The following is a 27,661-nucleotide window of genomic DNA, read 5'->3' on the forward strand; positions in this document are numbered from 1 at the left end:
GACCTCCGGTGGACTGTAGCAGACTCAAAAATGAGACGAAGATTTAGTGTTCCACTTGAGGTTATTAACTAGCAAATAATATAAATATTATGAGCGTTAATATTAGTTGAGCAGGTTAAATTGTAACTGCAACACGCTACTTAATGAGATTTGCTATGATGAGCAATTTGGCTGTTTGCACCAGACGAAACACAACAGAACTTTAAATCCAGCCATTCAAAAGCACAGAATAGTGCACTCACTGCACTCCAACAAAATGCTAAGGTTCACAATCTAATTAATACATATTAAACCTCTTTACATTATTAAATGTACATGCTGAATCACTGATGCATACCTGGATGTGAAAATAAGGGATATGCCCACCACAATAAGGGATACCCATCTGTTTAAATATATACCCAAAACCCAGCTTCGCTTCAAATCACGTGTACAGAATCCGTTTGGGAAACAATGTCTAGTTATTACTATGGAGTGTGTCGGCTGACAGTCACGCACTGCTATAAGACTGTTTTGAGGATTGTATAGGATGGGCAATGACACCTGTAAGGGAATCTTGTTGTTTTTATATTTATTTTAAAGTATTTTCATGCCTAAATAAAACAAAAGCAAAGATTGGACTCACAAAGAGCAAAGAACGGCGCCTGGTGGTTTGGTGGTATGGGTTGCGTACAGGGAGGATTGGCTCTTTAATGTTTATTGCCACCCTTTAAATGAAGACTGAAAATACGGGAGAAATACAGGTAAATACCTTTATGGGATGATAGCGGGATAGAACTGAAATATTCAGGAGAATCCCGGGAAAACCGGGGGGGTTGACAGGTATGCTGATGTGTGTTGGCTTGCACTAGTCACAGGTCTGAAGTTTAATTTTAAACGGTTTACTTTTATTTTCAAGATCTGAGGTGAAAATCTGCTGCTTCTTTCAGAAGTATGGCTATAAATGTCATGTAAAATGGCATTCAAACTCACATTATTAGCATTTAACACTGAAAAAAGCATGAGGTGTACCTGAGGTGATCATTGTCAGTTTTCTGTTGTTCAGCTGCAAGAAATAGAAGCTGTTTCTAAAATATGAATTTCAGGTGTTGGTTAGAACAAAAGCTCCTTTTGATATGGCGAATATTCCTTCTGTTGCGTGCCTTTAGAACATGACTTAAATCAGCCTTTAGGCTCGATAGTCAGGCTCACACCTGTTGGTGTCGTCAATGTGGCAACCGGCGCTTGTGTGCAGAGGTGTAAAGAGTACCTGAAAACCATACTTGAGTAAAAGTACAGATACCTTACTGTAAAAATTACTCCATTACAAGTTACAAGTCACCAATTCTAATAAGACTTTTTATTTTAAAAGAACCTAAGTATTTTACTCATAGTGAATGTAGGCTCAAAAAACACCAAGAAAGGTTTTATTTCCTAATAGACATTAAATTTAACACCTCAATGTTTCAAAATGGCAGAATAAAACAGATTAAAAAAATAGAACAAAAAGTCTCAGTCAAACTCAAATGTTCTAAAAAGGGACAATTTAAAAAAAAAGTAGAAAAACGTAATAAAAAAAAATCAGAGCTGACTTTCGTGTGACTCACCTCTCAGTCTCAGAGGGGGGCAATATTTTTATTTTGAGTAGTTTTTCAATTAATTAGGATGTTTTCTCTGTATTAAAATTAAACAAAGAGGATCAGTGTTATTTTTCAACTTAGTAAACTACATATAAATTCAATGAAAAATACATCACAAAATCACAGCTAAATGCACCTGATGCAAAATGTATAATTTCAGTGATACATTTTTTTTACGTTGCCCAAAAAAATTAAGCTAAAACATAGTCATGTCGCAGTGGTTTTTGTCATATCAGTAACTGTATTAACTTTTAGTAACATTGTGCTTACAATACCATTGTAAAGTCAGCCATAATTTGACTAAATTCACATTGAATTAGCATTAAATAGATTCTTACCTCAGTGTGTTTTCTCAAATTTGATAATTCATTCTTAAAAGCACTAATTTTCGTGGTTCGTGGCAAAAAATAGACACTGCATCCTGTAAGAGTCATCTGTATATCGGCAAATAAAAACTTTTCTTTCAGATAAGGCCATGGATGGTCATCAGTGCTGGCAGTGCTTGATGTGCCGGCTTCGGCTTCATCACTGGCTGGAGCCATTTCGCTTATTAAACACCTGATATTAGGCAAGCTGCTAATTCATGTTCACGGGATTTAGCTCATAATCAGCATACAGTACCTTCAGCACCCTGCAGATGGCAATATCGCCTCGTCCGCCCAACAAATTAGCCGTGGTAAATAAAGATGCTGACTTGTCACAATGTAACGAGTAACGGTAAGTGTCAGTTTAAATGTAGTGGAGTAAAGAGTACATATCTTCAATCAAAAATGTAGTCAAGTAGAGAGTAAAAGTTGCTTATATTTTTAATATTCAGTACAAGTACTAACTAGCTAAAAATACTAAAATAACGAAGTCCATTTACTTAAGTACTTTATACCACTACTTGTGTGTGGTTTGATACAGGAGTGCAATACCTAGTTCAACCACTGGCTGTCAAACATGCAGTATGCTCCTTTAAATTACATAAAAATGAAAAGCAGTCTCTTACTTAATTTAAAAGCTATTTAAATATTTACTTTGCAACTAATTACACCCAACACTGTCAGTGCCATCCTTGAGATGACTTTTGGCTTTTTTTGTTTTAGGTGATTTTCATTTATTTGTTGATTTATTTGAATGAAAAATGGAGTTGATGACTAAAGTCTTGATCCATGCAGTTGAACTAATCTCTACATCAAAAACAAGTCCTCATTGTCCCTGTAGCAGAGCATGTTTCAAAACCTAGACAGGATGTGGTTGACCTAAATGAAGCTTGTCACAGAAAAAAAAAGAGAGAGAGAGAGAGCAACATTGACACTTTCATTGTTAGTGCAGTATAAGAGTGGCACATTCATGTTCACATCCATATCCAAAGCACTACGGATGCACAATCAAGAGTTCAGTGTACATTCTAACCTTCAGATAATCTGATTGAACGCAGTCATTTACCTTTAAATATATCCAGTATAATCCTGTGCTTTTCTTGTTCAGATAATAGCTTTATTAATATGACTGTGCAAATGTACAAGAGTCTGACCCACTCTTGCTGTTATATATTTTTTTAAATATATTGCTTTGTCACAAAACTTTAGCGTGAACTTCAGCAGTGTGACTTCCTGTCTTGATGTCAGATGCACATTTCAGTCATTAGTTGTTTTTGCTCTAGTTTTCACTTTTACAGTCACAGTTCTGTTAGTTACAGTACTGTTGTTTTTGAAAGTTCCTTTAATTTAAGCTAGTTCTGTCAAAATGTTAATAGTGATTAATCGCATCCGAAATTAAAGTTTATATTTACATTATATATATATACGATAAAAATGCTGACAAAAAGTCATGAAAGCAAATGTTTTCAGGCTACTTTAATATTAATCAGTTGATTGAGTTTGTTTTAGTTAAACAATGTTTATCTTGCAGTTTGACTGATGTAAGTTGAGATGACTATAAAAGTTACTTTAATTTAACTAAACATTTAGGGAATAAGATATTTTGTTTTACAGAGTATGTATATATTAGGGGTGTAACGGTTTACAAAAATCACAGTTCGATACGATACAGTGGTGTCCCGGTTCGGTATTTTTGCAATACAGCAAAAGAAAAAAAAAAAAAGCCTGAGAATTTCTCTCATTTTCATTTTTTTAATGTTTTAAAACTAACATCATAAAAGTATGATCCGATTTTTTAGAGCTATACTCCCAGGGTTTCTGCTTAGCAGCAAATAAAACAAATCCTTCATTATACTCAAAACCAATAAGCTTATTATAAAACAACAAATATAATATTGTAGTAGTTAAACAAATACAAAGAAAAGAATAATTTAGTTTTTATAAGGAACTCAGTTTAAATCTATTTTTAAGTATTTTTTTATTTTCAGAAAGATGAGCGTCCACCTTTCCTTCAGACAGCACAGATCTGCTTGATTTGACTGTCACCTGCCATTTCAGAGGATCTGAAAGCAGGAATTATCTGACTCAAATGGGCTCGAAGAGGCACGATTTCCAGAAGATTATCATTCGTTTGCGGGAGACTCCTGAAACTTCCAGGAGACTTGAGTCTAAGACTGATGTCTAAGATTGCATAAACATTTTATATTTATATTAACATTTTATATATATATATATATATATATATATATATATATATATATATATATATATATATATATATATATATATATATATTTAGTATATATATATATATATATATATATATATATATATATATATATATATATATATATATATATATATATATATATATATATATATATATATATACACATATATATATATATATATATACATATACTAAATATATATATATATATACTAAATATATATATATATATATATATATATATATATATATATATATATATATATATATATACACACACATATATACTAAATATATATATATATATAAAAACTCCACCGTGTGCGATTCAGAAAGCATAATATTGTAAACGCGCGACCATGTAGAGACAGAAATCACATGTTGTTGTGTAAATAAGATACTACATACGGCTATTTAGCTTGTTTAATAAAATAAGTTGTGATCTGAATTTTAATACCATTAACTTGACTTCAAGGGGGGCGGCGCACCCCCTAATATAATGGTAGGGGAAACACTGATAATTATATACAGTTGAAGTCAGAATTATTAGCCCCCCTCCCCCGTAAAAATAATAATTCAAAGGGGTACTAATATAATTCTGACTTCAACTGTGTGTGTGTGTGTGTGTGTGTGTGTGTGTGTGTGTGTGTGTGTGTGTGTGTGTGTGTGTGTGTGTGTGTGTGTGTGTGTGTGTGTGTGTGTGTGTGTGAGGTATAAACATTACACAATGTCTATAAATGAATAATCAGTGCTACTTAAAGCACAATCAATAAACATTTTGGCAAAATGTGTACGGTATTGCATGCTTAATATCGTTGTATGTTGCATAAGCATGTACATATTTAATAATACTGCACAAAACTCAACTAGTTTTCATTAGATTGTTAAATCAGTGGTATACTAAATATGGTATAAATACAGACCCTTGTTTTAAAGACCTGTCATTTTCTTCTGTTTCAGATGGGGATATTCCAGTCCGGCACTCGGAAACCAAGCGTTACAGTGAGATATTACGCGATTTTGATGCTTTGGATCTGTCCCTAAAATGCTCGTACGTAAACCTTCTTACTCTCAAATTTCAGTCTTAAAGGGACAGTTCACCCACAAATGAAACATTTCTCACTATCTATTCATGTTCAGTTGGATTCAACTAATGAATTCTTCTGTTGAACACAAAACCAGATATCATGAAGAATGTTGTAAAAACTCAGTCATTGACCTCCATCCTAGGAACCAAAAATACTTTGGAAGTCAGTGGCTGTTTTATTTCCAATGTTCTTTAATATATCTTTCTTTATGTTCAGCAGAAGAAAGAAACTCAGGTTTGCAACAAGTAATCACCTTAGAATTATAAGGTTCTATCTGACATTTTTGTCAAAATTGAGTTATTGACATTCTTATTAAATGACAACTTATTTACATTATGTGATGTTTTTGTATAAGTCGTTTACGTTTTAAGACTTTTTATTTAAAACAACAAAATGGTTTATCTACAAAGTTGAACTCTAGCTTAGCTCTATGCGGTTCTTTCTGTGAGCCAATCAGCATTTTAAATACACACACGAGGACCAATTAGGATCAGCTTTCTTTGCCATTTCACCAACCTCCTCCATTGACAGCGGGACAGACCAGAAAGAGATGTGTGTAAATGTAATGATTTAGAAGCATTTTTAGACAATGAGATGAAATGTTACGTTTTACATTGTTGAAAAAGAAACGAATATTTAAAAAAAGTTTTATTTTAAATGTGAAATATTTTTATCTGTTGATATATGGTAGGTGAAACATTTTTCAGGGTTTATTAATCTCATTTGCTGATTTTCTGTTTTCTTTTAAAGTCTTTAAATTTGATATTAAGCCTTGAAGGGCAAATACTTTAATTTAATTAATGGGGCATATAATTCAATCAATGTAATTCAATAATTCATATAAAGCATAAAGTGTTGTGAATATTAACATATTATTAGATAAATTAACATCTACACTGCACAAAATATTTAGCACAGCCTTGTATGTGTAATTAAAACAAGAAAAAAAATTAATCCTGAAACATAAAATAAATGTTATAGAAAGCAAAAATTTTACTTTCTCAAGCATCAACATATTGCTACAGCACCAAATTATATATTTTTTGGTTGTATTTCTTGAAAAGTAATGCTTCAATGATTGATCTGCCAGATAGAACCTTATAATTCCAAGCGGAAAATGACTTTACAGATTTAGAAGGTTCTATCTGCATTTACCATGTTTTTTTTTGTACTCCAATTTACAAATGTAAGAGAACTTTGATCATTTACATTTAGAGTGTATTTAGGGTCTCTGTCATGTTAATGTATGAAAGAAAACTGTTACACACATATTGTTTGCTATATGGAATGCAAAACTTCTCAAAATCATTCAGAACTCAGATAGAACCTTATAATTCCAATTCTATTTCTAAGTTCTACTGTCCAGCAAACTAATAAGTGAACAATAACAATGAAATGTGGTCAAACATTATTGTTATATCCAAACACACTTTATTTGGTGATGCCATAAGTCTCTAAAACCTGATATATATATATATATATATATATATATATATATATATATATATATATATATATATATATATATATATATATATATATATATATATATATATATGTATTGTACTGTACTGTACTGTACTATACTATATACTATACTATACTGTACTGTACTATACTATACTATACTAATAATACTAGCATTAAACAACTCGTCATGAATAAACTGACTACAACTGCAACAGAGCCAAAGTTCCACCAAAGCCCTCTGGTTGTTACATTTTAATCGTTTAATTCTCATATGTAAAGATATTTGTGTGTTGCTGTACATCCCTGTGTGTGTATTAAGCAATGTGTATGCATGTGTTGGACAAGTTAAAAGAACTTAAGTTAAAAAAAAATTAAATAAAAAATAAATACAGGGTGTATGATAGACCCCATAGAGTGACAGTTGATATTTATATGATATTTTTAAGCTTGTTGAGTTAAATAACATGTTTTCAGATTTTAATCTCATGTCTTGACCATATCAGTTTGCACCAAATTAAGTATTTCGGCTTAATTTAGACCTAAAAAAATGGTTCTTTTCCTCAAATGGGACCTTCAGGTTACCATGTTTATTGTACTACTATATGTAAAAGTCTGATGTATCAAATGTGATACTTCAATTTAGTTCTATAAAGGTTCTAAAGGCTTAATATTGTTTTAAGTAAGTTCCAAACGGGGTATTCATTGTGTTCATACAGTTGAAATCAAAAGTATTAAACCTTTGATTTTAATTTATTTTTTTATTTTTAAATATTTCTCAAATGATGTTTGACAGAGCAAGGAAATCTTCACAGTATGTTTGATAAAACTTGTTAATTTCAGCTAGAATAAAAGCAATTTTTAATTTTTTTAAAAACCTTTTTAAGGTCAATATTATTAGCCCCTTTAAGCTGTTTTATTTTTTCAATAGTCTACAGAACAAACCCATCATTATACAATAACTTGCCTGATTACCCTAACCTGCCTAGTTAACCTAATAAACCTAGTTAAGCCTTTAATGTCACTTTAAGCTTTATAGAAGTGTCTTGAAAAACATCAAGTAAAATATTATTTACTGTCATCATGGCAAAGATAAAATTAATCTTTTATTAGAAATGAGTTATTAAAACTATTATGTTTAGAAATGTGTTGAAAAAAAGCTCTCTGTTAAACAGAAATTGAGGAAAAAAATAAAAAGGGGGGGCTAATAATTTTGACTTCAACTGTATATATCTATCTATAGTCTTGGTTCAAAAGAAATATATATATAACATTACCTGATATTGTAATAACAGAAATAATTGCAAATTTAAAAAAAATTATGATGGAAACCTGTAGCCACTGACGTCCATAATATTTGTTTTTCTTACTATAAATAGCAATAACCACCAGTTTCAGTTCTAATTTCCAGCAAACTAATAAATTAACAAAAATAACGAAGTGTGGTCAAACAACTAAGTTATATCCAAACACGTGTCTATTCTCATGCCCCATATGGGGATGCAGACGTCTCCAAAACCCGACAGATGGACAAAGCTAAACTTGTTTTATAAAAGAAAATATATAAATATGCATTAATGAATAATACTGCTAATAATAATAACATTATACAAATGCAAATTGTCATGAATAAACTAAAAGAAAACCCCATTGTGAAGAGGGCATAAAGGTAAGGGTTTTTATTTTATTTTTTTGTAACATTTTAATTTTTAATTTTTTCACATGTAAAGATGCTTGTGTATTGTTGTACATCCTGTGTGAATTAAGCAGTGTTGCATTTTGTACCTGCATAGATGCATAACTAATGCACTCTGCGGCGGACTTTAGACCTGTTGGTCAATGGCACGGTCTATTTCAGTTTAAAAAATTATCCTCGTGCCAACAATGCACCTTAACACACCTCCTTTTTAGACCTGCACACATGTGAGGCACAAATGGATTTTCTATTTAAACAACATGACGCAAAACGTTAAAAAAAATAAGGGTTGCGCCGGTCTGAAAATAGCAACAAATCGCGCCAAACATATCCTTATTGCTTATAGGGACCCATGATGCTATAAGATTTCTGTTACTATTATTACCTAGTAAGCCCACTATTATTATTACCTAGCAAGCCTAGCCCACTGATGGCTCTAATACTACTACATCATGAGTTGCATGGGACAATAACGGGTTTCAAGGTTTAGCTTGGCTTGGAAAAGTCAAGGTTTTAAAACTGCTCATTTTCCATTATATTGTTCCTAAGGTATATGGTTTATCTTGTAAGGTTTTTTTTATGTGTGTGTTTTAGACACACAATCTGTGTTTTTGAAACTAAGGAAGATAGCAGAAGTCAATGATTTATTTTAATTATTTAACCTGACTTGTTTACTGTTAGAAAATGTTTTTAAAAATAAAATATATTGTCTTCAATGGGGAAGAAGTTGTTGTTTTTTAACCAGACATTTAAAAAGAACTTATTTTAGAGCAGTGATCATATACTGTGATACCATGAAATCATGATATTTTTATCCAAGGTTATCATACCGTCAGAAAATTATACCCACCCATGCCTAAACATGAGTTGCATGGGGCCATTCTGTGTCACATTTGCATCTTTTTATTTTAAGGTTTAAAGCTGGTCACTATTCACCACCCTTATATACTTAAGCATGACCTCCATATTTTCTCCTTTTTTTGAACAACACCAGAGTGATTTAGCGATGACAGCATTTCCCTTTTGGGTGAACTGCCTCTTTAAGGATATAAAAAAATCTACAGGCATCTTTATTTTGTCTCTGTGTGAACTAGCACGATTCTTTTTTTTTATATCTTTGTGTCTGTTATTAAATTCCTCAGGACTGTGGATGAGCTCCTGCAAGAAGCAGATTCACTGTCTTTACCAGACACTTCAGCAGACACCACGCTGAACGCTGATCTGGACGATATTACAGTGAGACATGATTGATGAATTACTTCTCTTATTCACCCATTTCTTAGTAGCTTTGTGTGTCTCAAGAAAGAAAACTCTGTGTGCCACTGGGAATATTAAAAGCTGCTTGTTTTCCAGGGTGAAGATGTGGAAGATGAAGTGAAGATCTGCCGTGAAGAGGAGGAAAAAGACGAAGGCACTCTTTCGATCGGTAATTCTTCTTAGGATCATTGTTTATTACTCGATGTGTGTGAGTAAACATACAATCAATTTGGAAGTCATAATGAGATTTGGGATGAGAACTCGTATATTAAAGTGAAATATCAAGTATTAGAATTGATATCATTAGGGCTGGGCGATTTGAACAACTCGATTACGATTTATTATTACGATTAATGAAATTATTGTCAATGTTTTTCTCATTAAAAGTATAAAAAATAAATAAAATAACTCTCTTATATCCCATAAACAATTATTTTTAATGTAAATAATTGAAAATATGCCATCTCAAGGCATCTGGTGCAGCTACCAATTATCGACAATGTAGTGAATGTAAGGGTCAAGAATTGGTCCATCATCTTGCTTGACCAAGGCAAGGCAGGTTTATTTATATAGCACAGGGGTGTCCAAACTCGGTCCTGGAGGGCCGGTGTCCTGCATAGTTTAGCTCCAACTTCCTTCAACACACCTGCATGGAGCTTTCTAGTATATTTAGAAAGAACTTGATTAGCTGGTTCAGGTGTGTTTAATTGGTGTTGGAACTAAAATACGCCGGACACCGGTCCTCGAGGACCGAGTTTGGACACCCTTGATATAACACATTTCATAGTGGCAACTCAAAGTGCTTTACATCAACAAGAACAAAAAGGCAAGTATAAGAAAAATAAACAAATAATAAAAGTGATTAAAACAGATAAAAACTGATTAAAATGTGTTCAAATAGGTTATAAAAGAATGAAAAAGAAAAGACGTAGTCGGACGTAGCAAAGTGCTCATTCAGCAAAGGCACAAGCTAAACAGTCTTGATTTGAACGTGCCTAATGGACCAGAGACAGATGTGGCTGCAAAGTGGCTGCATAAGTATTAGGGATGTCCTGATACAACATTTTACTTCCGATACAATACCGATATTGCAGCCTTCAGTTCAAACCGATACCGATATAAATCCGATTTCAGCACAAATCTTGAATACTTTACTTTTGCCTATTTCGTTGAGTGGAATGTAAGAAATGCTAGATCAAATTGAGAACAAAAGTCAGCAACATTAAGTATGGAAAAAAACAACCAGTTTATTAAATATTGGTTGCATAAATGTGAACTATTTACATAAGAATATATAAAAGAATTAAAGAATAAATATTAAGACCCTGAAAAATACCTTAATAGAATAAACAAAAATATGTTTTTTAAAGAATCTCTCTCTAGTCTTTGTGCTGCTGAGAGATTGAGATGCACCGGCCAAAGTTTGCGTATAAAGTAATGCATAAACTCTGCTAAAGAAATGAAAGCAGAATCCGGGACATGTTAGGTGATTTTAGAAATCCTGGCTGAATGCCTTCGAACCGTGTCATAGCTAATAAAGACGCGCCTCTGTTTCTCGCCGCCAGTTTTCCTTAAAAAATGAATGACTTCTGGCTACTTTGACGCTCTCGCCGCTTTCCGTTTGTGATCGCTCATCAGTTTGTGAAGGATTCCCCGCGTTGTCGCTCCACCCCGAAACTTATATTATTGTCGGCTAGTGAACGAGTCGTTCATAACGGAGATTCATTCACAAACGAATCGCTCCCTCTGTCAGTATGAGAAGTGAAAGCAGGAGAGGAGGTGTATTTCAGGACACGGATTAGATTAAATTTAACAGGGAGGGTGAATAGTACATTTCTGTACACACAAACACATGCTTTTTGTCAGGAATGCTCGTGCGATCAGTGATCCATCAATGTAGAAAAGTAATGTAAAATTATAATTTTCATAATTAAAAAAAAATTGCATACTAACATCTAGGAAAACTCCCGATCATAGATATATGTGTATATGTGTATATCTCTGGCTCTCTACCCCCCCCCCCCCCCCCCAACCAAGTTCTGCAACTTATGCATCTATATATAACTGTCATATGAAAAGGAAATGCCAAATACATGTTTTAAGTAAATTTAATTAACCTACTTGATTTTTATATATCCTACATATATCTATATAAAGAAAAATGTAGGAAGAAAAACTCAGTCATGAAGAAATTCTCATTTTAATTACAGTTAACATAAAACACTCATTGATGGAAAATGAAACTCTTTTAACAAACCGAAACAAATGCGAGAGTAGGGAGGAAAATAAGGCTGTGAGTAGAGGAAGATGATTCCTCAATATGATCACAAGCTCCTCAATGTATACTAATCTCGTGGACATCTCTTTACTACTGGTATACTTGGGGGATGCTGCAGTATATATTTAGGTGGAACGTAGCGTTACGTTTAAACTAAGTTCTGAGTCTAAGTCTGAACCAGGGCAAACACGGTGATGTTGTCATCGCATGATGTTGTGAACGTTTATAATATTTTTGCGGCAGATAGACGCCAGTCTCTTTCTGTATGTTCAACAGCAAAAGATTCAGTAAAAGCAGAACGACCGGGATGTACGAACGTCTTTCCATTTTGGTGCTTTACTTTCGTGTCCGTCACCTAGCAACAGCCGTACACAATACATCAAATCGATGATGCAAGCAAATCGGGGTTCAGAAGGAAAAAAGACAGTGTGAACACAGACACAAATCTCAGATCACTTCATCCTGACATTTTAATCTGATTCGTGAACTTGTTTGAAGAACCAAATTAGCCTAAGATTCTCCCCTGGAAAATCGTCAATTTATAGCAATTGTCGATGATTGGATCCTGTACTAGTAGGCAGGGCTTCACTCAACATATTGACCGTTACAGATTTCCCTATTCAAAACTACAAGAGTGACACATTTTGTGTATTCTATAGTGTTTGATAGTCAACTTGGTACTATGTTTGAATTTGAATTTATTTCATAAAATGTACCTTCTTAATAGTATGAATGTGAGGAGCTTGAATGAAATTCGGACATGTTACATACGCAATTTTGTCAATATCACATGACCATCCCACATTCGTTATCTGGCATTACTCCCATTCATAAACTCTCTCCTGTGGCTTCAGGATAATAAGTGTCCATTTAATGTTCCTTTTCAGAATCTCACCAGCAGTTGTAGGCCATCCAAGTACTACTGTCTTTTGAATACTATGAATTCGGGCATACTACTATATAGGAATAGTGCAATTTTTGGATGCACTGGCTGTGTTTCACATATTATATTTCAGGAAATATGCAATTTCTAATGCACCAATAGGCTTATGTCCTCAATCTAACGACAAAGCATGACATAAACAGCAGTGACTGATATCTGAAAAGAGCAGAGCAAAGCAAAGCAAGAGTGACTGATCAGACCCGGAGGCATCATGTCAAGCCACTAAATCTCTTTTCTTCAACCAGCGCTGTTTACGTGTAATTAGCCACATGGACTAATTGCCCCTCGCTAACAAGATTAGCACCGGACGGGAGTTAGAGAGCAGATTAAACCAGCAGACAGCTGCTCTCTTGTTTTTTTCCGCTGATCCATCTCTACGAGAACTATAGAGACAGGAAGAGCAGCGAATGTTTAAGAATGTTGGCATCTGAACTGTAATCGTAAATGAAATTCATGTAGAAAGAAAGATGTTTTTAATAGAGACAAGTCATTAAAAATGAATTCAGATTTATTTTGATTTAGCATTAGCTATGCTTTTTTGAATATATATCGATGTAATCTTTCTCAGGGTGGTACTTTAATTACAACAGCCACTCTTCCTGTGAGCTACAGTATCTAGCTGTTTGCTAGCTGAGATTAGGGATTACGCTAACACTTAAAGTTTAAATAAAACATCCGCATGCTGACCTCAGAGGTGATCCCTTAGCTTGTACTTACCTTCATTGCCCACAACTGAGACCAGTGCTAAGCGCTGACATTATTAACCAGATATGCTGTCTCATTTTTTAGAGACTGAAAGAAACACGATGGCAGGTGTTGATTGACTGTGTTACCAGAAATAGTCCATAGGTGGCAGTGCTTTTTCCTTTATGCTTACATGTGCAGTTGAGGACCATTATTAGCCCTCCTGTAAAATTTAACTTCTTAGTCTAATATCTCTCAAGTGCTCTTTAACACAGTTTTAAATGTAATAGTTTTAATGAGTAATTTCTGATAACTCATCTTCTTTGCCATGATGATAGCACATAATATTGTAATATTTGTTGTACGTGGAGCTTATATAACCTAGCTAAACTGTTTAATTATTCAAATTAATCTAGCTTTAATGGCACATAACTTTGTTTTCTAGTGTGTTAGCAAGAAGAACAGTCTTATACACTGCACAACCCAGAGTGTTAGCAGCAATCTGGCAGAATAGGCAGGTAGAATGCAGCACTGCCGGTTCATCTTTTTATTCTGAGCTCTAAACACGAACAGCTCTAAACAGGACCATACCACTGGGGTGCTTTCTTTACACACCACCCTTGTTGATGGTAATGACCAATGTTTTATAAACCAAAGAAAAACTTGGCTTAAAAACAGAAGCTGCATCCCAAATGGCACACTATACACTATGCACTCATGCACTATGTACTTATGCACTTACACACTCAACAGCATAGTATATGTATGTAGTGTCGTCCCAAATGGCACACTAATGTTTTTTTTACTAAATGGAAATTCAAACCGATTCCCTGATGACGTTTGACGGTCGCGAAATCAGTGAAATAAACGACCGAATTATCAAATAATACCTGCCGTGAGTATTGCCGCATTCACCATCGGGAGGCGCTATAATCACTCTCGCATAGATGTATATCTATGTCACTCTCGTAGGAGAATTTTGCTTTCACCATCCAAAATAAATAAAGTTATTCAACATGTGCGTCCGATATCTCCGCCCCTTTCGCTACGTAAGCAAACCTGCGGTCGTTGAGTGCGTGAAGTGTCCATCACAAGTGTGCCGCAAGCCTGCGTTTGAGTGAAGGTCTCGGCCGTTAGATCGCCCCCTGGGGGCTGGCTGTAGTACAAGTCATAAAGCCCGCCTCCTCCGTGTTAATGAAGGAGACTTGAGCCCAAATAAAAAAAATTATAACACTTGCAATAAAATTTCCCGAAAGATGGTTCAGGTCGATTAAGGCACTGGTTATTGTGCTGAAATAGGTGCAAATCTTCATTTTTGTAAACAGTTTGTTTTTAGCAGTAATTTAATGCTGGGCGTGTCATCGTGATTGACAGCTGTGATTGACAGTTTCTCAAAGCAGCGCGTCTGAGCTTCGGCAGGAGACTGAAGTAGACTGAAATGTTATTATTCGATTACTGTGTTATTTTACCATGACAAAATGAGTTCAGCAGTAAACTATAGTTTCTGACATACATGATCCTGGTGGAACACTGTTTATTCGCTGAGGTTAGGACTTTTTGCGGGCTTTATTAGTTTGCTGATACACGCCTAGCCACCCAGATGACAAAATACACTCGGACCAGTTCGGCTAGATTCTCGCCTGCCGGAGACTTACCCCTCAGAGCTCAGACTGACTACCTCTGCTGGACCTACTCCGGATGCCTGGACTCACTGCCCGATTCCAGCCCGAGTCAATTGAGCCAGATGCGGCGGCCGAGCGAGCCGGCGCTGCCGCATGCGAGGCGGAATCAGCCCGCGACGCCGCGAGTAGGTTATGCGCTGCGGCCCGGAGCTGGCGCGATTGAATATAAAAAAACCTTATATTTGTTAACGTTATTACATCCATCTGTGTTGATATGACAGCAAACGCATGCTGAGAAGTTCGGGGGGCGTGGTTGATTTTACATAAAGCGTTTGGTTGGAAGCTCGACTCCGCTCATTTTCGCGGCTCCTCCTCTGGCTCCATCAGACAGTCCTTCTGCGCATGTCAAGGCTCCAATTTCAGCAGTCTTTTGCGACAGTTTGTGCCCGTCAAGCAGGCGTTTTGCCCTCAAGGCGTTCAATGGGAAAAGTGGCTGTCGCATCGTCCATATTTTTTACAGTCATTGGTCCATCATCATTACACACTTCATTTTAGCGGCTGAATGAGTACATCATCCGGGTAATTAAAGTCCACTTACTATTTTTTGAGTACTTGCACACTACTTGCACTGTTTATACTACAAAATGGTGTATGCTATTTGGGACGCAGCTAAAGTCCATTTAATTTAAGTGATTTCACTCTGCAGCCATCTTTGAAACGTCTCTCGGGCTGTATGCTTGGGCGTTGGGGAAACATCAAAATCTCCAAAATTGCTTGCCAAGCTTACAATTGAATTTCATATTAGGAATCACCAATACAATTAAACAATATCTGTGCCTTTGGTTTAATTCCTAAATGTCCAAATCACACAAAATCTGCAGAAACTCATATCTGGTCTGAGCCCCTCCCCCAGAGGATTGTCAGTCTATAGCGATCGATGATTTGCTCCTGTACTAGAAGGCGGGCTTTTTTCACCATGTAGCGATCAATGATTGGCTCCTGTACTAGAAGGCGGGGCTTTATTCACTATATTGATCGTTACACTTTTTCCCATTTAAAAAGATATGAGTGACTCGTCTTGTGTATTCTAGAGTCATTGTTAAAACACAGAAGCCAATTTAAACATAAACAAACACAATAATATAAGACAAAATTTATAAGACAACAAGCCATGTATTTAACTGATATAACACATAAAATAACTCTAACTCATTTCTATTGATGCACCTTGCTATAGTGCTGTGGGCCAGGTCATTATAATGTTTTACTAGTTATTTTGCAAGACATTAGTATTTGGCTTAAAGTGTACTTTAAATGCTTAACTAGATTATTATGTTAAGTGGTTTCGTAATTGGTCATTAGACTTTGCTCTGAAGCCAATCAAAAATATAAATAAATTTATTTTTTTAACAGGAATAAAATATTGACTTTAGCAGTTTTTTTTCAGCCAATTCCTGCCAAAATAAAAATAAGAAATATGTTAGGAAATACTATGTACAATTTCTTTGCTCTGTTAAACAGTACTTGAGAATCTTTAAAAATGACTATGGTTTATGAATTAGCCCAAACACAAACTTATTTACTCAAATGGCCTCTGTGCTTTCACAGCTTACATGCCTGAGACAGACTTCAGCATCAACCATTTATTCCTATGGCGTCTTAGCCTAGTTCTCTAACACCCGCTGTGAGATCAGATCATCCAAAGGAACTGAGTAAGCAGAGACATTTCGTGACGTCCCTAAAAATATTTCAGTTTGTCATCTTGTATAATATTTACTATCATATTAAATCATATATTTTTTTTAATTTAAATTGTTTATAAGTTTTAATGAAAAGGGAAGAGAAAAAAAAAATAACAAAGTTTGACTCAAATTAGCATTTTAGGGCAACAAACTTCAGGACATTTTGAGTTGACTCTACTTTCAACTCAATTACTGTACTTGACTCAAAAAGTCCTGAAGTTTGTTGTCTTACAAACTTTGTTTGTTTGTTTTACAGCGACGCAAATGAAGTTGTGGTAAAAAAAAACTCGATTTTTACACTACAGTAATGAGAATGTGATTTTTAAAAAACAAATGTTAAAAACGTCACAATTTTTTATTATTTTGCATTTAAATACTAAGAGTGAGATATTGTTTTCACATCAGTAATGAGAATTAAAAAAAAATTTCATGTCACGATAATAAAAATGATATCTCTATATATTAAAGTAAATAACATTTTTCAAATGTTTCCAAACTAAGATTAAATATCCTTTTTACATCATGACAGTGAGTGAGATTTTTTTAAATACATCTAAATATTTAAATTCAAATACAGTAATAGAAAGATAATAGAAATTTTCATTTCTTAGTAATGAGAATGAGATTTCTATTGCATTCAAGTCATGAAAACAAAATGAGTTGCATGACAAGGACCAGTTTTTTTCTCTGTACCATCATGGCAATGAGAACACCACTACTACTGCTCTATATAGTTCTAATGCAAATTATTGTTTCCACACAACTACAGTAAGAATACTATTTTCCCCTCTACCTTAGATCATGAAACTGAGTTGTTTTTTTGTTTTTTTGCCTTTTTATTTATTTATTTATTTTTTTTATTATGCATTAGTAATTTACAAATCGTCACCTTGGAATTATAAGGTTCTATCTGCGTTCTTAATGATTTTGAGATATTGAGCTTCAAAGTTTTTGCATTTCATAGCAAACAGTATGTGGGTAACATTTGTTTTTTTTTTTTAATAAAAAGTCCTAAAAAGTGAAGCACTTTTATATAAAAAAACATCCCATAATGTAAATAAGTTGACATTTAATAAGAATGTGTCAATAACTCAATTTTGACAAAAATGACAGATAGAACCTTATAATTCTAAGGTGACGAAATACAGCAAAAACAGGCAACAAACAAAAATTCCAAAGATAATTGAACTAAAAAAAATAAATACAAATGGAAGACATTCACTAGACACCAAAAACAGATTCATAATAGCTTACAAAAGACAGAGCTTTTGCATCTTTTATAAAAATTTGTGATTAGCGCTTCATCATACAGCACTGAGATGCTCTCGGTGACCCGAGTTCGATTCCCAGCTCGAGATCCTTTATCGAGATTCTCCCCTCTATCTGCTCCCCATGCTTTCCTGTCACCTCTATTCACCTTGTTCCCCATGTATGAGCGGGCGCAGCCATTTGAATCTTTTTGCCTCGAGACTTTCGGTCTCATTTGCTTCCATTCAATTTTAGACGTTGAAAACAGCTTGTTGCTTGATGTTGCAAACTGATCATTTTTTATTATATTATAAAAATATAATATTTTGTCTGTATAGTAGTTTGACCATTTCTGTTGTTTATTATTCTTAGTCATTTCTCCCATAGGCAACTGAATCAGAAATTCTAAAACAATCTCAAAAACGAGCGTACTACCGCATTGAAGAATAAGGTCAATACTATCAAAAAAGTTATTTTTGCGGTTCATTCAAACCACTTATTTAAAATATGCTGAAACAACACAATTCTTAAGGGTTTTTTTCAGATAACTTAATTGTTTTACATTCAATCCACTTCAATCTGTACAAACTAATAACTAACTTAATTCCTTCATGTTGATCGTGTGGAACCCAGCATTTTTATAGTGGTCTGTCCTATAAAATAAAGGTTAAAAATTTAAGATTACAAGAAAATTGGTTTATTGAAGATTTTTCAACATCACGGTAATGATGTGTGACCACATGAAGTCAAAATAATATTTGCTGGTTGTTCAAACTACTTATTTAAAATGAGCTGAATCAATACAATTCTTGAGTTTTTTAGGGGGACAACTTAATTGTTTTATGCTCAATCCCTCAATCCACTTCAATTTGCAAAAACCATTAAGTTTTATATATCGAAGTACAATCTATTGGTGTTTGGACAACATTAAGGAATTTGTTAAATTTTTTTTACAGTGTATTTAAACAGAATATCAAGAAAATGTACAAATCAACACTGGTATTACCAAGAAAAAGCAATCAACGTCATATAACTGATATTCATGTATAATTATTTTACATGTGATATAACCTTTGGAGGCATCGTGTTTAAAAAAAGTGCATGGTAATGATGAACAATCTATACCGTCATATCAGGAAGTCAACTCCACCCTAATACACAGACCATCAATACAATCTGCCACCGTCCAGGATTAAATCCCCTCCCCGCTGAGCCAAAACCACACAAACAACCACACATGCTTTAACAAGACAAAACAAGCCAATGGAGCAGGATATAGACACTCCAGCACAAATAATATAGAGAAATGATGGGAAAACTACACGTTTATTCTTAATCAGATCGGATTTTTAGCATTTGATGGACAGGGAGGAGACAGCAGACAGAGGGAGGGTGCATCAAATCCTCACACATACTCGCCATTGAGTCCCAAAGCCTGATAGACACAACTGAGCAAGACCAGGGCGCTATTCAGACTTTTTTTGCATGGATATTTGAGTTCTCAATCTGGAATATTGTTTTGGAAAGACAGAGTGTTTCTTTGACTGTTATAGATGGTGTTTATTTGAAGAATGGAGCCTTTCTGCATTATTTAATCACTTTTATTTTTGTGTTTTGATGGAAATATGTTGCACTTTCCAACGCTTGAAGAGTTTTATTCATCCTGAGTGATTGGGAAGGCTGTGATTGACAGCCATCAGGATCAGTGAAGCTGGTTGAGGACAAGTTTCAGTCCGCCCCGAGCGGGTCCAGTTTGCGCACACACGATCTGTTGATGCTGATGTGTTCGTTTTCAGCCCAGGATGCTGACCTGAGCCTCTGCCACTGCGAGGATGGCGTGGAGCTTGCCCTGCAGTACGCCAAAATGTGGTGCCGCTACGCCAAAGACCTGCTCACCTGGATGGACAAGAGAATCAGCCTAGGTGAGTGCTTCTAATTTCTGTGTAAGATCACACACTTTTACTGTCAGAAATTAGATGTGTTTAATGTTCCGACACATTGTATTAGGCTGGATTTGTTAAGCTGTAATCATAGATCACTTCTGCCTGGAAGGGAAGTCGAAGGTCCTCTTCTTGGAAACAGCATAACAGTCTAAATTTAGATCTTGGAGAGAATATGACTTGTGAATGACACCTGTAATAGGATGAAGTAACCTTTAACATTACGTCCCTCCAGCAACGCCCTCTGGTGGACAGTTTTCTGTATACTTAAAAAAAAACTGTTTAAAGGCATTGTTTTACCAAATTCTTGACAATTCTTTATTTTTCCAAATGTTTTTGAGTTTCTTTCTTCTGTTGGACACAGAGAAAGATGTACTGAAGAATTTTTGGGAAAAAACTATTTGATTTCCTTAGTATTTTTTTATTTCTAAACTATGGATTTCAATAGAAATTTAAGTTTTAAATCCCACTTATCAACCCATACTTATGGGTGGAACTATCCCCTTAAGGAAATAATGTGTTTTTACAACAATATACTTGTACATATAATATAAAATAATATAATATAATATAATATAATATAATATAATAAAATACAATATAGTATAATATAATAAAATATAATGTGATATAATATAATATAATATAATATAATATAATATAATATAATATAATATAATATAATATAATATAATATAATATAATATAATAAAATACAATATAATATAATATAATATGATAAAATATAATATGATAAAATATAATATAATATAATATAATATAATACAATATAATATAATATAATATAATATAATATAATATAATATAATATAATACAATATAATATAATATAATACAATATAATATAATATAATACAATATAATATAATATAATATAATATAATATAATATGATAAAATATAATATAATAAAATATAATGTGATATAATATGATATAATACAATATAATATAATATAATATAATATAATATAATATAATATAATACAATATAATATAATATAATATAATATAATATAATATAATATAATATAATATAATATACAAACTTGTATCCAATAAAATATAATGTTACATCGCAACTAAATGAAATTGCATTTAATTTATATTGATTTTTGCAAATAACTAATTACACATTTGTGTAATTTCATTATTCCGTCATCACTGGACTGTTTAAATTGTACTGCAGAATGCTCTGACAAGGATTTATAGTATTTAAAATTATATTTGAATCTATTTTCTATTGAAATTCACATATAAAATCACTGTATGCCATGATAAGTGAAATGCATGCAAATATGCCGTTTTTTATATTTGATAAGGCCATTTACGTTAGTAATATGTTAAAAATATATATGTGTATGCAATTTATATCTATTTCAAAAAGATCTCAGCAGGTAAATGTATATAACGTGTTTAAAGATATGTAAAAAATTTAGTATTAAATAGTATGTTTTAATTTAGCAGTTGATGTATATAAGATAGTTGATTATGTCTTTAATGTATATGCCCACCAAGTTTTTTTGGATGTTAGATTTATATAATCTATACATTTATCCCAATTATATTTTTACATTTGAAGAGTTCAGATGCAAAACCTCTAAGTTTCTGCTGGAATTTCCATTTGAAATGAGCATTTTTCTCAGACTCCTATGTTTATGTTGAGTTATTTCATTTTAAGGGCCCCTAAAAGTGCATTCTTTGCCATAAACTTGAAATTACTGAACCTACAGACAGGAGCCTGATAAAAATGCTCATTTTGAAGAGAAATTTCAAATGGCTTTTAGAGGTTTTTGCATCTGAACTCTTCATATCATTTCTTTCCTTTTTTTGTCGGCTGAGTCCCTTTATTAATCCGGGATCGCCACATCGGAATGAACCGCCTACTCATCCAGCACATGTTTCACGCAGTGGATGTCCTTCCAGCTGCAACCCATCTCTGGGAAACATCCATACACACTCATACACTACGGACAATTTAGCCTGTAATTCACCTGTACCACATGTCTTTGGACTGTGGGGGAAACCGGAGCACCCGGAGGAAACCCACTCAAACGCAGGGAGAACATGCAAACTCCACAAAGAAACGACAACTGACCCAGCCAAGGTTCGAACCAGCGACCTTCTTGCTGTGAGGCGACAGCACTACCTACTGCGCCACTGCGTCTCTTCATATTCTATCTAAGAATCTACTACAATATGTCTATTTAAACAATATTCTAAGTTTATATGTGTAATTAAAGTTTGCATAGTACACATTAATACCAGTACATGCATACAGAATCTACATATATAATAATGGATGTTAATATAAAGTATTAATGAGCTTGATTTATGTCAGTATGTAGGTTTTACTTCTATACATATAAAGCTAACATTAATAAATTTGTACATACAGTATGGGTTGTTTTCCTATACACGTACATGTATTATGTTTGCATATTGACTGTATGTGCTACACTCTTAGAAATAAAGGTACAGGAGCTGTCACTGGGGTGGTACCTTTTGAAAAGGTACACATTTGTACTTTAAAGGGTGTATGTCGGTACCTCAAATGTATATGTTAGTTACTAATAGTGGTAAAAAGAACACGTTTGTACTTTTTAGGTACTAATATATACCCTTGAGGGAATTAATATGGATCTTTCTGGTACACATTTGTACCTTTTGAAAAGGTACCACCCCAGTGAAAGCTCACGCTTATTTCTTAGAGTTTGGATAATGTAATATTGAATTATTTAATTATTTTCAAATTAAATTCAAGTATTTCACATGTATGTTAGTCAGCAGATCATATTTTTGTTTATAACAAGTAAAAAGATCATAAAACTGTTTATTTAAAATATAGTTTACATCAATTCAAATCAAGACTGTCTACTCTGCTTAATATCTGCTGATACTGCTCCTTCAACAGATATTTATCTGACTATAAGAAACAAGCAAGTACATGTCAACTTACACTAACCCTAACCTAACAGTCTACTTATAATCTAATGAGAAATAGTTGGCATGTAGATGCAATGTAACTTAGTCAACAAACAGAGCATCAAAATAAAGTGTGACCAATACTATTAATTTGACATTATTATAAAGTGCACTTTTACGTGTATATATGTTAAGAAAAAATCATGAAAGTTAAGTTAAGTTATATTTTATTTACAGTTAAAGTCTATTAGCCCCCTGAATTATTACCCCCCTCCCCCCCATTTATTTTTTTCAACACATTTCTGAACATAATAGCTTTAATAACTCATCTATAATAACTGATTTATTTTATAGTTGATGATGACAGTAAATAATATTTGATTAGATATTTGTCAAGACACTTCTATACAACTTAACGTGACGTTTAAAGGCTTGACTAGGTTCATTAGTTTAACTGGGCAGGTTAAGGTCATTAGGCAAGTTATTACATAATGATGTTTTGTTCTGTAGACTATTGAAAACAATCATAGCTTAAAGGGGCTAATAAGACTGACATTAAAATAGTTTTCAAAAATTAAAAACTGCTTTTATTCTAGCCTAAATAAAACAAATGAGAAAGAAAAGAAAAAATATTATCAGACATACTGTGAAACTTCATTAGGGAAATATTTTTTAAAAATCAAGGGAGGCTAAAATTCTGCTTCAACTGTATAACTTAATAAAATAATAAATACAATAATTGTTATTGTCTGCAAGTACAGTTTTCTAAAAACATTATATATACTTTCATGATTTAAAGCATTTTACAAGTGTACTCTCAATACATTTAAGTGTCTTCGTTTCTCAGAAGACACAGCAAATGTCTGATTTAATTCAAATTGCTTAAGGATGCAGCTTCAAGTTTAGTGTCAACAAGCAAGCCATTATAACCTTTATAAACAGTGCTGAAATGCATATTTTGCTAGAAACTAAAGTATAATACATGAACAGAGCAATAATAGAAAATTGACTATGAATCCAAGCCAAGAGCAGGCATCAATATTAATGAACGTACAGAGAAAAAATGCAGTACGTGACCACTGTAATATATAATCTGGGCAGCATTCCTGGAATCACTTATAGTGAATATCTATTTTCCATTGAGCAGTGATGCTAATGGCTTCTGGCCCGATAGTTATGTCACCGCATGTTTGATCATTCTAGTATTGATATTTTGCGGCACTCTGATTTCAGTCCACCAACACAGATGTAAATAATTTTATAACTGTTGGTCAATGGTGTTTTTTTCCATTTAGTATTTGGCTACATGTGTTCAGAATGTGAAATATCAGTAGGCCAACACAGAATCTTCACATGCAGAAATCCACAGATTTTTAGCCCATCATTGAGTCTATTTATTTACTTGTGTAAATGTGAGTAAATGTATATTTATTCAACTTTTTAATTCATTTCAGTAATATTATTGACTAATATAAAAATGTTCAAATCATTTCTTTACAATACAGTTTGTAAAGTCATATGTTCTGTCTTTTAGTAGAGATATTATATAAGAGACTTGCTGTGTTTTTCAAATAAGGGGATCTGATTGGATTTGCATAGTGTTAAGTTTCTAGTCCCAAAATAATTCTGCATATATCTGCAGAGTTTTTGCAAATTCTATGCAGAAATAGCAAAACATATCTGCAGATTCTGTTTGGCCCTACATATCAGACACTATTGTGGTGCTGAGTCTTATTTGACAACAATTCTTTTGTTTGTTTACAGAGCAAGAGTTTGCAAAAAGTATTATGAGAGCGGCAGATGCAGCCAAGTCATGTGTTGCTCAACAGGTAAAATGCGTGTGTGTGTTTGTGTGTGTGTGTGTGTGCGTGTGTGTGTAAAACAGTTGTTATATCCTAACTAGTGTATTCATTTCTCCACACATCAATATTTAAGACACTGTTTTAAACTGAAAATAAAATAAACGTTACATTTTGGCTGATCATTTAGATTACAATGGTGTTTGGAAAAGGCAAATTTTTGAAAAACAAAGTTTCAAAAATACCTTTGGGGCCGTTTATGCAGTTTTTCCTCTCCAATGTGCTACTTTTCTATTGTTTTTCAATGTAAACACATAAGTCTCACATCTCATGTCTTTTGAAGTGTTGCACCTGTGAGCACTATGGGGTGGTTTTTTTTTTTTTGGATGTAGTGTAAAGTAGAAAGATCTTCAACTTTTACATGCAGTGCAGCTCATTACTGTCAGGCCCAAAAGCAGTGAACCAAACAGAAGAGCTCGGAGGTGGGGGAACCATTGCGAAAGTTGGCATGACAACAGTTTTATTGACTGTAACGTCACTTGAGCATTATGCTCGGACATTCTATTTGAATGGGGAATCATCAAATTCTTCAAAATTGCTTGCCAAGCTTACGATCAAATTGCATCTTAGGAATCACCAATAAAATGAAACAACATCTTTCTCTTTTGTTTCATTTCTAAATGTTTGAATCACACAAAATCTGTAGACACTCACTTCTGGTTCAAGCCCCTCTCCCAGAAGCTGTGTCTCAATTTAGAGGCTGCACCCTCTGAAGGATGCATTCGAAGTGCGCTGCGTCATTGCGGCACGCCGAAGGCTTTCTCGTTTAAAAAGAATTCAAAAGGTAATGAAGGACACAACCGGTGATCCTTTGCGGCCTCGAACGTCCCAAGATTCATTGCGCACTGATAGTGGCAGGATGTTTTTAAAAAAAAACTCCAGATTAAATGTATGAATGAAGTTTATTTTACTTGGAGATCTAAACACGTTAAAAAAACAAAAAGATTATGACATATCCTACTTAAGAGAGATTTTATTGACAGTTTACATTTTAATGCGTACATGTATGGATCAAAATAGACATATTTCCAGCTTCTGTATACCTTTTTTGCCTTCAGATCGCTAAAAATAAGTTTTATAATCACTTTGAAAAAAAGTAATTACAAATTTCATAAGTGCTTATTAACAGCAGCTGTTAAGGTTGCCTGGTGATGAGATCCGGACTCTGCAGGCTAGATCAACTCATTTCAAAATGCTCAGTTCAGTTGTGGATTTCAAAGCACTCACCTTTAAAGTCTGCATCCTTCGGAGAATGCAGTCTCTGAAATGAGACACAGCTAGAGAATCATCAGTCAATAGCGATTGATGATTGGCACCTGTACAGAAGGTGGGGCTTCATTTCCCATATTGACTGTTACACTTTTCCCCATTCAAAACTAAATATATGACACGTCTTGTGTATTCTAGGCTGTTTCTCAATATCAAGTACGCAAAGTTGGATTTGCATCCTTGGAAGTTTAGACTTGCCAAGTTCAGACTTGGAAGAACGAACTGCCGGGTAGTACTTCTTCAAATGGAATGGCAGCGTACTTTATGCTCTAACTTACCTCACCATGGATTCATCTGTTTCACTGTACATTAACAAAAAAATGATTTAACTATATAAAGCAAGACCCTGTAATAAATATTATATTAATATTACGAATTTACATTTTTGATTTAGGAAAATGTAGCCTACACATAAATTCATGCAAATTTGAAGTAAAATGAGCTATTATACACAGACACGTGTCTCTGATTATCATATTTAACAAACTACAATGGTAATTATACAAGTAATATATATATATACACAATAAGAAATAAATATTACGTCAAACAATTTGGTAAACAAATACAAACAGCGTACAACATGGTTACATAATTATAGACAATTATAAAACGTAACAAAATAATACTGAAAAAATAATACACCTGAGATCAAATAATAGATTTAAAAGATCAAAAACTGTTTGATAAATATGCACAGAATGAATTAAATATAATGTTTTAACTACAATGGAGTGATGAGATCCAGCATCCGACATGGACTGGCCGAAATAAAACTGCTCTCGGCGTGGGAGGTGATGACCATGGGGTCCAAATAAGCTGAGGCACATTGTCAAAGTCGCGTTATATTTGTGAATAAACTGCAGATTCGAGTTTAAAACAACTACATTCTCACCTGAAAATCTGTTAAAACTTAATTTTGTGACACGGTAAAGGAGTATTTTAAAAACCGTGCCGGTTTTCTCCTACACTATTAGCGTTTGCTGGTTTAGCTGCAATGCATTCTGAGATACCTGAGCTTCGTATTAAAAAATTAAAAAAATATATTAAAAAAAAACTTTAAGTCTGAAATTTGTGCATTATCGCAAATAAAAAAAACTGTAAAGAATAAGGAAACTATCACAGTTAGAGTAAGGAGGACCCAAATGCAGAATGAGTGCAGTGGGTGTTTATTGACAATAATGTGATATGAGGTAGGGGTAAGGTGACACACAGTCCAACGGTGATGAATAGGGTAGTGCTGGGGAATCTTGGATGGAGTAGACAGACAAAGGTAGATGTGCTGGCGAGTCCTTGATGGAGGAATCAGTGGCCACAGATTGCTTAGGGAACAGAAACCTGAGCCAGGATGCTCAGAACAGGCAGGAGGTGGTGAAGCCTTTAAATGAGGCACCCCTGAAAAGTAGTGGT

At 33.7% G+C, this 27,661-nt stretch overlaps 1 protein-coding gene and 1 long non-coding RNA gene across 4 annotated transcripts in view; one reads left to right on the forward strand and one right to left on the reverse strand.

Moving 5' to 3' along the window:
- LOC141381295 (uncharacterized) overlaps window positions 1–13,779 on the reverse strand; it is a 54,343-nt gene extending 40,564 nt beyond the window's left edge. The window contains exon 1 of the long non-coding RNA XR_012401240.1: window positions 13,661–13,779. This is a non-coding gene — a long non-coding RNA (uncharacterized lncRNA). The remainder of the gene's footprint in view (window positions 1–13,660) is intronic.
- gmip (GEM interacting protein) overlaps window positions 1–27,661 on the forward strand; it is a 65,518-nt gene that overhangs the window by 6,908 nt on the left and 30,949 nt on the right. For all 3 annotated transcript variants that reach the window (XR_012401231.1, XM_689070.9, XM_073945053.1), the window contains exons 2-6: window positions 5,175–5,265; window positions 9,608–9,701; window positions 9,819–9,891; window positions 20,036–20,161; window positions 24,888–24,952. Coding sequence is in view for 2 of the 3 variants with exons in the window: in XM_689070.9 (XP_694162.5) it covers window positions 5,175–5,265; window positions 9,608–9,701; window positions 9,819–9,891; window positions 20,036–20,161; window positions 24,888–24,952 (449 nt within the window). In the remaining variant the exon portion in view is untranslated. The remainder of the gene's footprint in view (window positions 1–5,174; window positions 5,266–9,607; window positions 9,702–9,818; window positions 9,892–20,035; window positions 20,162–24,887; window positions 24,953–27,661) is intronic.

The sequence above is a fragment of the Danio rerio genome, chromosome 3 (genome assembly GCF_049306965.1).
Source record: "Danio rerio strain Tuebingen ecotype United States chromosome 3, GRCz12tu, whole genome shotgun sequence".
Taxonomy (NCBI): domain Eukaryota; kingdom Metazoa; phylum Chordata; class Actinopteri; order Cypriniformes; family Danionidae; genus Danio; species Danio rerio.